Source organism: Rutidosis leptorrhynchoides, chromosome 1 (assembly GCF_046630445.1).
Source record: "Rutidosis leptorrhynchoides isolate AG116_Rl617_1_P2 chromosome 1, CSIRO_AGI_Rlap_v1, whole genome shotgun sequence".
Lineage (NCBI taxonomy): Eukaryota > Viridiplantae > Streptophyta > Magnoliopsida > Asterales > Asteraceae > Rutidosis > Rutidosis leptorrhynchoides.
In genome coordinates, this window is record NC_092333.1 from 48,777,257 (window position 1) to 48,796,492 (window position 19,236).

Genomic DNA, 19,236 nt, shown 5'->3' on the forward strand with positions numbered 1-19,236 from the left:
ATTTTGTAAAACAGTTATAAAACAGCGCATGTATTCTCAGTCCCAAAAATATATATTGCGAAAGCATTTAAAAAGGGATTAATGAAACTCACGCATATAAATATTGTAAAATAGTTAATAAAGCATTTGCATGTATTCTCAGCCCAAAAATGTAAAGAGTAAAAGGGAGCAAATGAAACTCACGCATATAATTATTATAAAACAGTTAATAAAGCATTTGCATGTATTCTCAGCCCAAAAATGTAATGAGTAAAAAGGGCAAATGAAACTTACCTAATGTATTTTGTAGTAAAAATACATATGACAACGTTAGACAAACTGAACAATGCAGGGTTGGCCTCGGATTCACGAACCTATATCATTTGTATATATATTAAAATGTATAATCGTATTCGAACAAGTTTATATATTATAATTTGAATTATATATTATACTTATTTAGTTTGTGTATATATTTTAAATGTTTAAGATCTATATATTTGGTTATATTAATATATATATGTATATATATATATATATATATATATATATATATATATATATATATATATGGTTAGTATTATATGAAAATATTCTTAATTAGTTATATATAATTATTTATACAAATAACGTTATTATAATTGGTAGGTGATATATAAACTATTAATATGATTATAATATATGTATTAAGTATATTTTAGGTACAAAATATTTATTTGTAACGGAAATTATAGTTTTGATAATAATGATTTACTAATAATAATAACTTTCTAAATATTGATAATACTAATATAAATAGCGATATTGTTAAAATTAATATATATGTTAATAATAATAATAGTAAAACTAATAATTATGAAAATGATATTTATACTAATATTAGTGAGAGTAATAATAACCTGTATCGTTTTATAACAATAATAGTAATCCTAAACATATTCATGATATTAATAATAGTAGTACTAAGAATGGTACAATTACTAATATTTACAAAAATAATAATAAGTTGCATTACTTATTAATGATAATCATATAGATAATAGTAATGATATTATCGACAATAATAATTATGTTATTCGTGATAATAATAATAATGATACTAATATTTATAAAAAAAATGATAGTAATCCTAATACTATTGATAATAAAAGGCATGTTATTAGTATTAGGGATAATAACACTTAATTATGATAACAATAATAATAATTATAACAATAATAATAATAATAATAATAATAATAATAATAATAATAATAATAATAATAATAATAATAATAATAATAATAATAATAATAGCAATAATAATAATAATAATGATAATAATAATGAGTAGGAAAACTACCTCACTAGAATAGGATTTAAAAAAAATAGGTGCCATCGCCCGGACTTGAACCCTTGACCTCCCGCTCGCCCGCAACACTCTTAACCAATCGACCAAGTATGTTTTTCTGAATATGTCCCATTCTAATTGTAAATAACCCGGCTTATTTTTCTGTTTAAATTTTCTCCTTCAATTTCAAAATTGGATCGACCAAGTATCAATCTTAACAGAGTTTAATTAATTTGTTTAGGACTTGTAATTGATTAACAATAATCGTAATGATTCATATACATTAATAGAAACGAAAAAAAAAATTAAAAAAAAATAACACAGACACGAAGAACACCTTTCTAACTCAATCATCAATTTTGAATTTGAAGCTGTTTTAGGCTACGGCCATAACATGAAAGATGTTTCAAATTGTTATTAGAAACTTTCTGTATCCTTAATTTATCTTAAAACATCAAATTGAAACTGAATTTTAGTGATGAACAAACCTGTTGACTTTTGACAATCGATCTTTGACTCGTAAATTCTCGATTAGTAAGAAGAATTGAAACCTTAAATTTTGCAGAAAGATCATTCATAATATTCCTAACAAGACTACATTGATACATTTTGAAATTAGATTCGAAATCAAGGTTTTTGTGAAAATAAATTAAGAACAGGGAGACGTCTGTTCTTCCCTTTTTAATTTTTTTTTTTTTAAAATCAAATTGATGCAAGGAATATTATTTGATATTTGATAATGATAAAGAGGTAGCTGAGTGAATTAACTGAAAGCCCAAAACTTATTCGACTGATTTATAGTGCCTTTGATCAACAATGTTTAATATCAGAAAAAAATAAAGAAAAATAGAAGAACAAGTGGGTACGATTTTTTTTTAATCTGAGTTTGTTTGATTCCCTAAATGATACCGACTGGGAACAGATTAAATACATAAAACAAAATTTTAAAAAGGTGATAAGGATGTGAAGTTGAAATTGATTCATTAACTGTAAAAAAATTACGTATACTTTTATTATTAATTACTAAAACAATATTAATACTGATTATATATATATATATATATATATATATATATATATATATATATATATATATATATATATATATATATATATATATATATATATATATATTAGTATTTATATAGCTTATGTATGTACCTGTATTTATATATTATATATAATAATTAATTAATAAGTATTTATAACTATAGTAGTAATAATAATACTCTTAATATTACAAATCTAAATAACAAAAATTTATAATAATATATAGTAATAATAATATCATTATTCATGATATTGATAATAATAATTATAAAATTTATTACAACTATCATTATGATAATAATGATACTAATATTTTTAATAATATTAGTAACTATAACACTTCATAGATATCAAACTCATATTTATTTATTTATTATTTTTTTTATATATAAAAAATATATATATATTAAAACACTAGTATTGATATCAATATTAATATTAAAGGTAATAACAATATTATCACAACAATTCTATATATTATGTTTTATCAAATTTTATAACATAGGTAGGTATATTAATTATATATATATTGAAACAAATAAATTTAAAGTATACATAATTAATAAGTTTATCATTCCTTTAATCTATTTTCGAGTCACCGTTTATTTTAAAATCACATAAGTTGATTTTAACCTTCTTAATATCAATCGAAACATCAACGATTATTACAATTATTTAATATTTATTTTTAATATACATTATATATATATACATCAATTTCCATATAATTGTTCGTGAATCGTCGGGAATGGTCATCGGTCAATGATTACATGAACATAGTTCAAAGTTTTTGAGACTTCAATATTACAGACTTTGCTTATCGTGTCGAATTCATTTAAAGATTCAAGTTTAAATTTGGTCGAAAATTCCCGGGTCGTCACAGTACCTACCCGTTAAAGAAATTTCATCCCGAAATTTGAGTGAGGTGGTCATGGCTAATAATAAAAATGTTTTCCATGATGAATATGAGCTGATAAAATAGTGTTTTATCATCATGGAGTGTTATGGATAAAACAATTCGATTATTCGAAGAGTACGAATGAAGTTATCACCAAAGAGTGGAATAGGAAAGTGAAGATTCATCTTAACTTTTGACAGAGTCAGGGTTAAATTTAGAAAAATAAGATGCGTCTTAACTTTTGAAGTTGTATTGGTTGAATTCCGGAATTCGAGGGATTTTTAGAATTTTCGAAATCGAAAAGATTTGATTCTTCGGTGAATAATGAAATTAAGATCTCTATAATTAAATACCGTGATCTGCCTCGATTACTCTGTCTGATATTTCCATTATAAATCGAACTCTTTCATTTCATTATTCTCACCATTCCTATACTTTCTTTCTTAGTCCATACATCCAAAAGATTGTGAGATGCTTAATCCCGTTCTAATCCTTGATGTTTTCTTAATTATCATTTCTGTCATCCTTCTTTTCAATCTTCTACCAGAAGAATCTGTTTACTCCTATTATTACCTTGGGGTAATACTATTCTTAATTATACCATATCTTTATATTGTTATTCGTATTAATATCCACGGTTTGTAACCTCCGTGTTGTTATTGGGCTTTATATTTTCTCTTATATTTTGGAGCTTTGTCCCTTCGTTTCTTCTTCTTGCGATCAAACACCGCTTGTAATGGTTCAGAATTCGCAGATATAAACTTCAGAATGAACATTGTTAATGTTCTAAGAAGGAAATCGTAATGGCACGATTTGATTTGTCAAATTACCAGAATCACTGAGAATAGAACTATCAAGAATATATTTTTCTTGATATGTTCGGAGGTGAAGTAGGATGAACGAGTTATGTAACATGGCACATGATGATGTTATGATCTGTGAATCATCACGTTCCATTAGAAACTCAGCATGACTTACTGTAATATAATCACGTTGATCAAGTGTCATTATATTATACTAACTCATGCATCAGTTCCCAACATTACTTCAATAACATTCATATTTTAAGCTCGAAAGTTTATAAAATATAGAAACTAACAGTTTCTATATGATGTAATACTGGTAGCACGAAGAGATTAATGATTTCAGATAAGAATAGTTATAAAAATATCTTCAAAAATATGGAGGATATTTATAATGAAAGATATGATAATATCTCGGAATATCTAAGATCAGAGGATGATAGAAACTATTGTCTGCAAGGGTTTAGAGTAAGGAGCAAGATATTCACTAAAGACTTTAGCAGACATTGAATCATTTGGATTCTTTGAAGTCAAACTTATTCTTTGTGATTTGTCCACGGCTTTCTTCATAGTTTCGCATAATCCGCTTTTTAGTACTAAATTTTCTATTGAATGTTTCTAATATAATGATGCACAGGAAGTACGAAGAGGTATATAATTTTGGACGAGAATATTTATGAAAATATCCTCAGAAATATCGAAGATATTGATGATGATATTTTGGAATTTCTAAGTTCGATGGTTGATGGAGAAAGATTTTTCGCAAGATTTTAACATGACTTCGGAGCAATATATTCTCTAAAGATTTCAACAGATTCAGAATTACCTGGATTCTTTGAATATAGTGTATGGTCCTTGTATTTGTCCTTGGTCTCCTTAGTGGTTCGCTCAATCCGTTTTCCAGTTCCAAATTTTCTGAGCTTTTCCAACATACTATTCTTTATCATCAAACTTTTGATGATTAAGGTCGTTTACGTTTTTTTTTTTTTTTTTTTTGCTGCTTCATTCAGCTTTTTCAACATTCAGAGTATTGATTTGTAGACTGAGTGCTTTTCAGAATGAGAGATCATAATTCTAATAGATAAATGTCATATATATAACTGTTGATGTAGATATGCTGTGAGTTTTTAAAGTACTGATTGCTGATTCCCGGTAATTGGTATGTCAGTTCTCGTTACAAGATGCGGATGAGTATATGATAGGGTTTCAATGAATAAATATAATGATTTATCAGAGAGATTTAAGTCAAGAAGTAACGAGTTTGATGGTACGTCTGTTGGTACTATGGTGGAATATAAAAGGTTCTCCGGTAACAATAAAAGAGTACGCATATATATCAAGGTTATAATAGAGTTGTTTCGAATGAAACGTCGAAGTTGACTTGCTGGAGCTGTGACAAAATTGTATAATTTGAAAAGGAATCGCAAAGTTATTTATTTTTATTTTTTTTGCTAATAAATGTCAAAGGATCTGACGCAGCTACGTGTTGAACTTTTACTCAGTTGCCGAGAGTTTTTCAGGTGCATAACTATATGCATAAATCTTTCCTTCCGTTAATGAAGTGCGGTTGATTCATCCTATCGTTTGAGGTGTTTTCAAGAATCATGAAAGGTTTGAACGCAGATTGTAATCGTCAAGATACAAATGAGGTTTAAGATGAAATCAAGTGGCAACTTGAAGAATTGTTTAGTTTCATATGTTATAATCAATATTTTAATTCATTGTAATTTTCCAATGTTATTAGTCCATAGTCGATAGTCCACAGTTGACAGTCCAATAATTCATATATAGTTTAATATATAATACTCGAATTAATTAATACGTGTCGTGACCCGTATACGTCTCAGACTCGATCACAACTCAAACTATATATATTATTGTAGAATCAACCTCAACCCTGTATAGAGAACTCGATCATTACTGCATATAGAGTGTCTATGGTGATTCCACATAATATATATAGATGCGTCGATATGATATGTCAAAACCTTGTATACATGTCCCGATATTTAAAATGCGTAAAATAAATAACAGAAAATTAAATAACGATAAATAAAGTGCGTAAAGTAAATAACAGAAATTTAAATGACGATAAATAAAATTGCGAGAATATAAATTGCGATAAATAAACTGCGATAATTAAATGGTAATACGGAATTAACAGTCAGCTAGGAACAGTTAGCTAGGATTTTGTTAGCGTGGATTCTTAATAGAATTTTATATTGTTAATTAATCTGTTTCTAATCAATTTTTATTGTGTCGATTATTTCTTCGTTATGCCACTTGATGGATTCTGATAGATCAAAATCCAAATATGTAATTGGATGAATATGGTTATTCTGTAGTGAACGGATTTGTATATCGGTGGATGTAAGTAGGATAGTATATGACTTGTTGAAACAGATTCGAAGAACGTACAATGTAACTTATTAATGTGAAATTTAAATAGTCCTCAGGTATTACCTACCCGTTAAAATATTTTCACCATTAACAGTTTGTACAAGAGAATTTTTAATTACAATCTTTATGAAAACATGTATACATATATATTTTCTTCAGATGTATTTATGGATTTAATGAGTTAATATGATATTAAACTCATTTGCTTTTCGGTTGGAACTAGAATAAATAATCTCTAAAACTTTAGAGATTACATATTCGCCATGTCGAACGAAGATAAATGAGGTAGAATGATGCGTAGAACGAAGATCATACTCAAAGTACATATGATGATATTGAAGCATGGATTGTTGATGGTACTGGTGCTGTTATTGATTGTACTGTTGGTGCCGGTGATGTTGCTGAAGCTGGTATATTTTGCACCATATTCTCCGAATTGATTATTCAAGCGTGAAGTTCGTTGACTTATTACTCCAAGATGATTGGCGGTCAGAACAAGCGGGTGAATAAGGTTCAGAATTGTGGATAGAATATAATCTTGTCGAGTTACCCTGAAAATGAGACTGAAAATGGTGTCTCGCACAGGTTCGCCGGTAAACGCTTCAGGTTCATTGTCAAGAGGTGAATTCGATTAGTGGAAGGGATTACCTTCTGCGCGTTTCCATTAATTAAGTCGACTACGAAACCATCAGATGAATTGATAATGGCTGATTGATTGTTTCATGCCGATGACGTTGTTTTTGGAGCTTAGGTGAACAACTATGTCGGAATAGCTGTCGGAATAACTATCGGAATAGTTATCGGAATCTGAGGGACTCGAACTGGTTGAGGGATTCATCTCGTACGATCAGATGAAGGATTTTTGATAAGAAATAGATTATAGGATACAGATTAGTACCCTGCAATACATAAGTTACATATGCATATATAATACTAAAATCCCATAAGTTACGGAGGAATCTACGGAAGCTGTCAGGCAAAGTCTACAGTAACAGATATGGTAAGATATGAATTAACAGATACGCTAAGATACGAATTTTGTCTATACACTATTCATGCAATCATTGCAGTAAAACGTGTCTAGACTAAGAATGATAAGTAAGTGATTCTCTAAGAATGATAAGCAGGTAATTTTTGACACAAATGATAAGCAAAACTTTTGATATGCAGACACAGTCGAAGTCCAGACTCAATAATGCATCCTAACGACTTATCAGTTAGACACACTAATGCAGACATGGTTCGCTAAGACTACCGCTCTGATACCAACTGAAAGGACCCGTCCTAATCCATCCGGACGAAGTCCATATCGATTATAAACGATTCACAATAGTTGATTACATCGCGAGGTACTTGACCTCTATATGATACATTTTACAAACATTGCATTCATTTTTGAAAAGACAATCTTTCATTACATCGAAAGTTGACGGCGTGCATACCATTTCATAATATATCTAACTATAATTGACTTAATAATAATCTTGATGAACTCGATGACTCGAATGCAACGTCTTTTGAAATATGTCATGTATGACTCCAAGTAATGTCTCTAAAATGAGCAAATGCACAGCGGAAGATTTCTTTCGTACCTGAGAATAAACATGCCTTAAAGTGTCAACCAAAAGGTTGGTGAGTTCATTAGTTTAACATAAATAATCATTTCATAATTTTAATAGACCACAAGATTTCATATTTCCATTTCTCATAAACATACGTCCCATACATAGAGACAAAAATATCATTCATATGGATTGAACACCTGGTAACCGACATTCACAATATACATATAAGAATATCCCCATCATTCCGGGATCCTCCTTCGGACATGATATAAATTTCGAAGTACTAAAGCATCCGGTACTTTGGATGGGGCTTGTTGGGCCCGATAGATCTATCTTTAGAATTCGCGTCAATTAGGGTGTCTGTTCCCTAATTCTTAGATTACCAGACTATAAAGGGGCATATTCAGTTTTGATCATTCAACCATAGAACGTAATTTCGATTACTTGTGTCTATTTCGTAAAACAGTTATAAAACAGCGCATGTATTCTCAATCCCAAAAATATATATTGCGAAAGCATTTAAAAAGGGATTAATGAAACTCACGCATATAAATATTGTAAAACAGTTAATAAAGCATTTGCATGTATTCTCAGCCCAAAAATGTAAAGAGTAAAAGGGAGCAAATGAAACTCACGCAATATAATTATTATAAAACAGTTAATAAAGCATTTGCATGTATTCTCAGCCCAAAAATGTAATGAGTAAAACAGGCAAATGAAACTCACCTAATGTATTTTGTAGTAAAAATACATATGACAACGTTAGACAAACTGAACAATGCAGGGTTGGCCTCGATTCACGAACCTATATCATTTGTATATATATTAAAATGTATAATCGTATTCGAACAAGTTTATATATTATAATTTGAATTATATATTATACTTATTTAGTTTGTGTATATATTTTAAATGTTTAATATCTATATATTTGGTTATATTAATATATATATATATATATATATATATATATATATATATATATATATATATATATATATATATATATATATATATATGGTTAGTATTATATGAAAATATTCTTAATTAGTTATATATAATTATTTATACAAATAACGTTATTATAATTGGTAGGTGATATATAAACTATTAATATGATTATAATATATGTATTAAGTATATTTTAGGTACAAAATATTTATTTGTAACGGAAATGATAGTTTTGATAGTAATGATTTACTAATAATAATAACTTTCTAAATATTGATAATACTAATATAAATAACGATATTGTTAAAATTAATACATATGTTGATAATAATAATAATAAAACTAATAATTACAAAAATGATATTTATACTAATATTAGTGAGAGTAATAATAACCTGTATCGTTTTATAACAATAATAGTAATCCTAAACATATTCATGATATTAATAATAGTAGTACTAAGAATGGTACAATTACTAATATTTACAAAAATAATAATAAGTTGCATTACTTATTAATGATAATCATATAGATAATAGTAATGATATTATCGACAATAATAATTATGTTATTCGTGATAATAATAATAATGATACTAATATTTATAAAAAAAATGATAGTAATCCTAATACTACTGATAATAAAAGGCATGTTATTAGTATTAGGGATAATAACACTTAATTATGATAACAATAATAATAATTATAACAATAATAATAATAATAATAATAATAATAATAATAATAGCAATAATAATAATAATAATAATAATAATGAGTAGGAAAACTACCTCACTAGAATAGGATTTAAAAAAAATAGGTGCCATCGCCCGGACTTGAACCCTTGACCTCCCGCTCGCCCGCAACACTCTTAACCAATCGACCAAGTATGTTTTTCTGAATATGTCCCATTCTAATTGTAAATAACCCGGCTTATTTTTTTGTTTAAATTTTCTCCTTCAATTTCAAAATTAGATCGACCAAGTATCAATCTTAACAGAGTTTAATTAATTTGTTTAGGATTTGTAATTGATTAACAATAATTGTAATGATTCATATACATTAATAGAAATGAAAAAAAAAATAACACAGACACGAAGAACACCTTTCTAACTCAATCATCAATTTTGAATTTGAAGCTGTTTTAGGCTACGGCCATAACATGAAAGATGTTTCAAATTGTTATTAGAAACTTTCTGTATCCTTAATTTATCTTAAAACATCTAATTGAAACTGAATTTTAGTGATGAACAAACCTGTTGACTTTTGACAATCGATCTTTGACTCGTAAATTCTCGATTAATAAGAAGAATTGAAACCTTAAATTTTGCAGAAAGATCATTCATAATATTCCTAACAAGACTACATTGATACATTTTGAAATTAAATTCGAAATCAAGGTTTTTGTGAAAATAAATTAAGAACAGGGAGACGTCTGTTCTTCCCTTTTTAATTTTTAAAATCAAATTGATGCAAGGAATATTATTTGATATTTGATAATGATAAAGAGGTAGCTGAGTGAATTAACTGAAAGCCCAAAACTTATTCGACTGATTCATAGTGCCTTTGATCAACAATGTTTAATATCAGAAAAAAAAGAAAAATAGAAGAACAAGTGGGTACGATTTTTTTTAATCTGAGTTTGTTTGATTCCCTAAATGATACCGACTGGGAACAGATTAAATACATAAAACAAAATTTTAAAAAGGTGATAAGGATGTAAAGTTGAAATTGATTCATTAGCTGTAAAAAAATTACGTATACTTTTATTATTAATTACTAAAACAATATTAATACTGATTATATATATATATATATATATATATATATATATATATATATATATATATATATATATATATATATATATATATATATATATATATATATATATATATATAGCTTATGTATGTACCTGTATTTATATATAATAATTAATTAATAAGTATTTATAACGTAGTAATAATAATACTCTTAATATTACAAATCTAAATAACAAAAATTTATAATAATATATAGTAATAATAATATCATTATTCATGATATTGATAATAATAATTATAAAATTTATTACAACTATCATTATGATAATAATGATACTAATATTTTTAATAATATTAGTAACTATAACACTTCATAGATATCAAACTCATATTTATTTATTTATTATTTTTTTTTTATATATAAAAAATATATATATATTAAAACACTAGTATTGATATCAATATTAATATTAAAGGTAATAACAATATTATCACAACAATTCTATATATTATGTTTTATCAAATTTTATAACATAGGTAGGTATATTAATTATATATATATTGAAACAAATAAATTTAAAGTATACATAATTAATAAGTTTATCATTCCTTTAATCTATTTTCGAGTCACCGTTTATTTTAAAATCACATAAGTTGATTTTAACCTTCTTAATATCAATCGAAACATCAACGATTATTACAATTATTTAATATTTATTTTTAATATACATTATATATATATACATCAATTTCCATATAATTGTTCGTGAATCGTCGGGAATGGTCATCGGTCAATGATTACATGAACATAGTTCAAAGTTTTTGAGACTTCAATATTACAGACTTTGCTTATCGTGTCGAATTCATTTAAAGATTTAAGTTTAAATTTGGTCGGAAATTCCCGGGTCGTCACAGAACATCTAGAAGGTGAGCTTCTAGATTGTAGGCTGTAAACTTTCACTTTTTCCTTACTATAATCTAGGGTCAAGATTTAATTCAGATAATTTTGAACAACATTTTTCAATATAATCAAATCTCAACTGTTCGTATGTTCATGAAATTCTACAGTTTCTTGTTTTTGTTATTAAAATCGCTGATTTTGTGTAGGATTGTCAATTATCAAAACAAGAAATAGAAAAAACTAACAAGAAATCAGAAAAATTGAAGACGGATCATACGAGAACAAAAAAGATACGTACTTGATGACGGAATTGAAGTGGGTAGCTTTTGTTTTCTCCATTTGACGAATAAACATCGTCACAGTTCATCTTTTTGTTGTTCATTTCTTTAATCTTGGAAATAAATGTGATTGGGAAAGAAAATTGGTGAATGGGGATTTTGGTTTTCTGTAAAAGTGAATAGATTGGGCGGTTTTGGTTTAAACGGAAGGGAATATATATGTAGTTAACGAACGCGTGTTTACATCGATGTGTTCATAATTAGGGATGAGCATAAATTTTGAAAAACAAAAATGAACCGGTACCGTATTGATACCGATAGAGATTTGGTTTCAGTTTCGGTTCTTGATATTGGATAAATTCGGTTTCGGTACAGTCGGGATCGATACTGGTTCCGTACGAAAAAATCGATTTTAAATACGGAATTTTTTTTACAAGCAAAATAGCAACTTTTATTGTATTTATGATATAAAAATTTATTTATATACAACAACACGTATGGTAATTCAAGAGAAGTTCTAAGAGGTTTACTTGGTGAAGCCAATATGAGGTCAAGAAAGAAAGCAAATAAGGCTTCCACGTCGGATACTTATAAGCTTAAAGATAACTTTGATTACTTGAATTACGGGGACGCAGTTCAAACCTTGTTTATGGGGATTCAAGATGGTAGAGACATCGACTCATGGGTAAACGGGAATGGGAATGGCAGTTCAAACTTTGGTGAACTGATGACACGTTTGGCCGGTGACGACCCCGAGATTTCCGACCAAATTTAAACTTAATCTTTATATGTTTCTGACACGATAAGCAAAATCTGTAATGTTGGGTCTTAAAAATTTTGGAACGATGTTCATATATTCAGTTAACCTTAGACTATTCCCAGCGATTCACGAACGATTGTTGTAAATAAATATGTGTATATATATATATAGGTATATAAATAATAATTAGAGATATTAAATAAAGCATTATATGATTTTATGATTTGAATTAATAATTAAATTGTTAGTTAATATATATTTATGTAAATATAATGTAATTCGAAAATAAATGGTTTTGAATTAATTTGGGAAACAATAGTAACACTCATTTATCATTCAAATGGTTATTTAAACAAACTTATATGATTTTAAAATAAATGGTGATCCAAAAATGAGTTCTATAAATTTTAAGCTTACTAAAAATGTATTTAGGATCTAGTTATTAAATTTTAACACTTTTTATATTTTACCCAGGATCGGGAGTGGGCAGTGAGTTAATTTTTGTTTAATAAATTATGATCGAATTTTATACCATAATGGCCAAAATAAATAAATATATTTAATTTAAAAATATGGAATTTTTTAGAGGACTTTTATCTGCCACTGATTAAACAACGGGGTATGAAATTTAGTCCGTGAATAACGACGGGTAATATATTCACACGTTTTTATAATTATTATTATATATAATACTATTCTCTAATTTGAACCATGACAGAAACTATCGAATCTGAATAACTTTATGATATATTACCATTACAATTACTGTACTAAATTGAATGATTTAATTACTGTATTTGTAGGCTTTCCTTTTTTATTTCCATTGATTGATATATATAAATATATTATATTCACATGTAACCATCACCAATTCAAAACACCATCGGATACTTTTTTTTTTTATTCCTTTTCAAATCATTCCATCATCATTAGTATTATTATACTATATTTATTATTATATCATACATTATTATATATATATATATATATATATATATATATATATATATATATATATATATATATATGCGAGAGGGAGATCGGTTTCTATTATCAACCACCATCACTCATCGACAACTACCATCCGCCACTACCCTGGGTCATCACCTATCGTGATCCCTATCTAAAACCCATCACCACCTTCATTTCCTTTCTCTGTTTAGATTTAAACCAACACAAACCCGTCATCAAACAACCACCGGTTACCTATGACCAATAAACATCCACCATCCTTCACATTAACAACCACCCATTGCTACTACTACAAAATGCTAAGTTGCTGTTTCTAGTCGTTGTACACAGAACTAAACCATTGAATTGCAGCTACTATGTTTTCTTTCTTTCTTCTCGAACGTCAAACCCACAACTGGTTGTTCAATGGTGAAGTCCGACCTAGACCATCTGTTGCCGCTGAAGTTACTTATTTATAAACGAAACCCACTTACAGTGAACCTGCAACTAAATTGCTTCGCTATTCGCTGCTGTTACTACTACGTATATTGCTTCTGTTTCATGCATGTAACGGCAAAGATGATGGTCACCTTGATAGTGATGATGTACGATGTATTGGTAACGAAGAATAGTTGTAGTATGGTGAGTTTACAAAAATCGATACCTACAATCTATTTATCATTTATGCAAGTAATATTAGTTTGAACTGAGATGTGGACATTTAATGAAGTTAGTGGAATATGACATGTGTTGAGGTGGATGACAACCATAAAACCCGATATATACTCCGTTATTTTGAAGTCGGGCCAATTTTGTTCTTTTATTTTTGGGCCGTTTGAAATGTTGGGCAGATTTTTAAGTTGGGCTTTTAAGTGATAGTTTGAAAATTGGGATTCATAACTATTAGGCCGATGTAATCTGGACCGAAACAAGCTGGTGACATTGAGGTGTTAAATACAGCCGCATTTTTCTTATTTATGGATGATATCGATGATGAATTGGTGAAGCATGAAGAAGAGTGAAACAGAAAACAGATTAAATAAAATTAGATTAAAGATTAAAATAGAAAAGCATGAATGAAGTAGTGGTTTAGGAGTGTTATTGGGTTAGCGGGATGTCGCGGGTTCAAACTCGGGCTTAGGCATTATTTTAAGGGCTACTCCTTTGAGGTAGTTATGTTATATTTATTATTATTATTATTATTATTATTATTATTATTATTATTATTATTATTATTATTATTATTATTATTATTATTATTATTATTATGGTCATTGTTATAAGTATTATTATTAGTATTACTATTATTATTATTATTATTATTATTATGAATATGATTATATATGTAAAAATTAATCTTAATACATTATAAACTTAGTTAATCAAAATTACGTGTTGATATAAATACAAATGATATAGGTTCGTGAATCCGAGGCCAACCCTGCATTGTTCAATATCGTTATATGTATTTTTACAACAAAATACACTATTGTGAGTTTCATTTTCCCTTTTTCTCTCTTTACATTTTTGGGCTGAGAATACATGCAAATGTTTTATTAACTGTTTTACAATAATTATATGCGTGAGTTTCATTTGCCCTTTTTCTCTCTTTACATTTTTGGGCTGAGAATACATGCAAATGCTTTATTAACTGTTTTACCATATTTACATGCGTGAGTTTCATTTTCTCCCTTTTTAAATGCTTTTGCAATATATATTTTTGGGACTGGGAATACATGCGCTGCTTTTATAAATGTTTTACGAAATAGACACAAGTACGTGAAACTACATTCTATGGTTGAATTATCGAAATCGAATATGCCCTTTATATTAAGTCTGGTAATCTAAGAATTAGGGAACAGACACCCTAATTGACGCGAACTCTAAAGATAGATCTATCGGGCCCAACAAGCCCCATCCAAAGTACCGGATGCTTTAGTACTTCGAAATTTATATCATGTTCGAAGGAGGATCCCGGAATGATGGGGATATTCTTATATGTATATTGTGAATGTCGGTTACCAGGTGTTCAATCCATATGAATGATATTTTTGTCTCTATGCATGGGACATATGTTTACGAGAAATGGAAATATGAAATCTTGTGGTCTATTAAAAATTATGAAATGATTATTTATGTTAAACTAATGAACTCACCAACCTTTTGGTTGACACTTGAAAGCATGTTTATTCTCAGGTATGAAAGAAATCTTCCGCTGTGTATTAGCTCATATTAGAGACATTACTTGGAATCATTCATGGCATATTTCAAAAGACGTTGCATTCGAGTCATTAAGTTCATCAAGATTAATATTAAGCCAATTATAGTTAGATGTATTATGAAATGGTATGCATGCCTGTCAACTTTCGATGTAATGAAAGATTGTCTTTTCAAAAATGAATGCAATGTTTGTAAAATGTATCATATAGAGGTCAAGTACCTCGTGATGTAATCAACTGTTATGAATCGTTTATAATCGATATGGACTTCGTCCGAATGGATTAGGACGGGTCTTTTCAGTTGGTATCAGAGCGGTGGTCTTAGAGAACCAGGTCTGCATTAGTGTGTATAACTGATAAGTCGTTAGGATGCATTAGTGAGTCTGGACTTCGACCGTGTCTGCATGTCAAAAGTTTTGCTTATCATTTCGTGTCGAAAATTTCCTGTTTATCATTCTTAAAGAATCATTTGCTTATCATTCTTAGTCTAGACACGTTTTACTGCATTGACAGCATGAATAGTGTATAGACAAAATTCATATCTTAGCGTATCTACTATTTCATATCTTAGCATATCTGTTACTGTAACTTTGTCTGACAACTTCCGTAGATTCTTCCGTAACTTATGGGATTTTAGTATTAAATATGCATATGTAAATTATGTATTGTAGGATACTAATCTACATCCTATAATCTATCTCTTATCGAAAATCCTTCATCTGATTGTACGAGATGAATTCCTCAACCAGTTCGAGTCTCTCATATTCTGATAGCTATTCCGATAGTTATTCTGATAGCTATTCCGACATAGATGTCCACCTAAGCTTCGAAAGCAGCATCACTGGCATGAATCAACCAATCAGCCATTATCAATTCATCTGATGGGTTCGTAGTCGAACTAATCAATGGAGACGCGCAAAAGGCAATCTCTTCCACCAACCGAATTCACCTCTTGACAATGAACCTGAAGCGTTTACCGGCGAACCTGTTCGAGACACCATTTTCAACTCATTTCCAGGGTAACTCGGCAAGATTATATTATATCCACAATTCTGAACCTTATTCATCCACTCGTTCCGACCGACAATCATCCTGGAGTAATAAGTCATCGAACTTCACGCTTGAATAATCAATTCGGAGAATATGGTGCAAAATGTACCAGCTTCAGCAACATCACCGACACCAACAGTACCATCAGTAACAGCACCAGTACCATCAACAATCCATGCTTCAATATCACTATCTTTACTTCGAGTATGATCTTCGTTCTACGTATCGTTCTACCTCATTTATCTTTGTTCGACATTGCGAATATGTAATCTCTAAAGTTTTAGAGATTATTTATTCTACTTCCAACCGAAAACCAAATGAGTTTAATATTATATTAACTCATTAAATCCATGATTACATCTGAAGAAAATATATATGTATATATGTTTTCATAAAGATTGTAATTAAAAATTCTTTTGTACAAACTGTTAATGGTGAAAATATTTTAACGGGTAGGTAATACCCGAGGAATATTTAGATTTCACATTAATAAGTTACATTGTACGTTCTTCGAATTTGATTCAACAATTATTTACTATCCTACTTACATCCACCGATATACAAATCCGTTCACCACGAAATAACCATTTTCATTCAATTTCATATTTGGATTTTGACCTATCAGAATCCAACAAGTGGCATAATGAAGAAAACATATGACAAAATAAAATTTACTAGAAACAGACAAATTAACTATGAGAAATTTTGTTAAGAATCCACGCTAACAAAATCCTAGCTAATTGTTCCTAGCTCACTGATTACATTTAATTATCGTAATTTAAATTCTTGCAATTTACATCCTTGCAATTTTATTTATTGTCATTTAATTTCTGTTATTTATTTTACGCACTTTATTTATTGTCGTTATGTTATTTACGTATTTTAAATATCGGGACACGTATACAATGTTTTGACATATCATATCGACCCATCTATATATATATGTATATAGTTTGAGTTGTGATCGAGTCTGAGACGTATACGGGTCACGATACATATTAATTAATTCGAATATATATATATATATATATATATATATATATATATATATATATATATATATATATATATATATATATATATATATATATATATATGAATTATTGAATTGTTAACTGTGGACTATCGACTGTGGATTAATAATGTTGGACAATTAAAATGAATTAAAATATTAATTATAATATATGAAACTAAATAATTCTTCAAGTTTGCCACTTGATTTCATCTTAAACCTCATTTGTATCTTGACGATTACAATCTGCGTTCAAACTTTTCATGATTCTTGAACACACCTCAAACGTTAGGATGAATCAACCGCACTTCATTAACGGAAGGAAAGATTTATGCATATAGTTATGCACCTGAGAAAAATCTCGGCAACTGAGTAAAAGTTTAACACATAGCCGCGTCAGATCCTTTGACATTTATTAGCAAAAATAATTTTTGCAATCCCTTTTCAAAGTAGCCAATTTTGTCACAGCTCCAGCAAGTCAACTTCGACTTTTCATTCGAAGTAACCTTACTATAATCCTGATATATATACGATTACCCTTTTAATACCGGAGAATTCTTTTATATTCCACTATATTACCAGCAGACGTATCAGCAACCTCGTTGCTCCTTGGCTCAAATCTCTCTGACAAATCATTATATTTATTCATTGAAACCCTATCATATACTCATCCGCATCTTATAACGAGAACTGCCATAACAATTACCGGGAATCAGCAATCAGTACTTTGAAAAACTCACAGCATATCTACATCAATAGTTATATGTATCACATTTATCTCTTAGAATTATGATCTTTCATTTTGAAATTCTGAAAAGTACTCAGTCTATAAATCAATACTCTGAATGTTGAAAAAGCTGAATGAAGCAGCAGAAACCATAGACAACAGTAAACGACCTTAATCATCAGAAGTTGATGATAAAGAATAGTATGTTGGAAAAGCTCAGAAAAGTTAGAACTGGAAAATGGATTGAGCTAACCACGAAGGAGACCAAGGACAAATACAAGAACCATACCCTATATTCAAAGAATCTAGGTAATTCTGGATTCAATGAAACGTTCAACGTATATCTTGCTCCGTACTCATGTTAAAATCTTGCGGAAAATATTTCTTCATCAACCATCGATATTAGAAATTCCAAGATATCATCGTATCTTTCATTATAAATATCCTCCATATTTCCGAAGATATTTCCATAACTATTCTTATCTGAAATTATTAATCGCTTCGTGCTATCAGTATTACATCATATAGAAACTGTTAGTTTCTATATTCTGTAAACTTTTAAGCTTATATATATGAATGTTATTGAAGTAATGTTGGGAA

General features: G+C 28.5%; 1 protein-coding gene across 1 annotated transcript in view; it reads right to left on the bottom strand.

The window, feature by feature from the left end:
* LOC139866424 (uncharacterized) overlaps positions 1-12,021 on the bottom strand; it is a 42,045-nt gene extending 30,024 nt beyond the window's left edge. Inside the window, exon 1 of the mRNA XM_071854686.1 lies at positions 11,938-12,021. Within this exon, the coding sequence (XP_071710787.1) occupies positions 11,938-12,021 (84 nt within the window). The remainder of the gene's footprint in view (positions 1-11,937) is intronic.
* Positions 12,022-19,236: the final 7,215 nt, after the last annotated feature.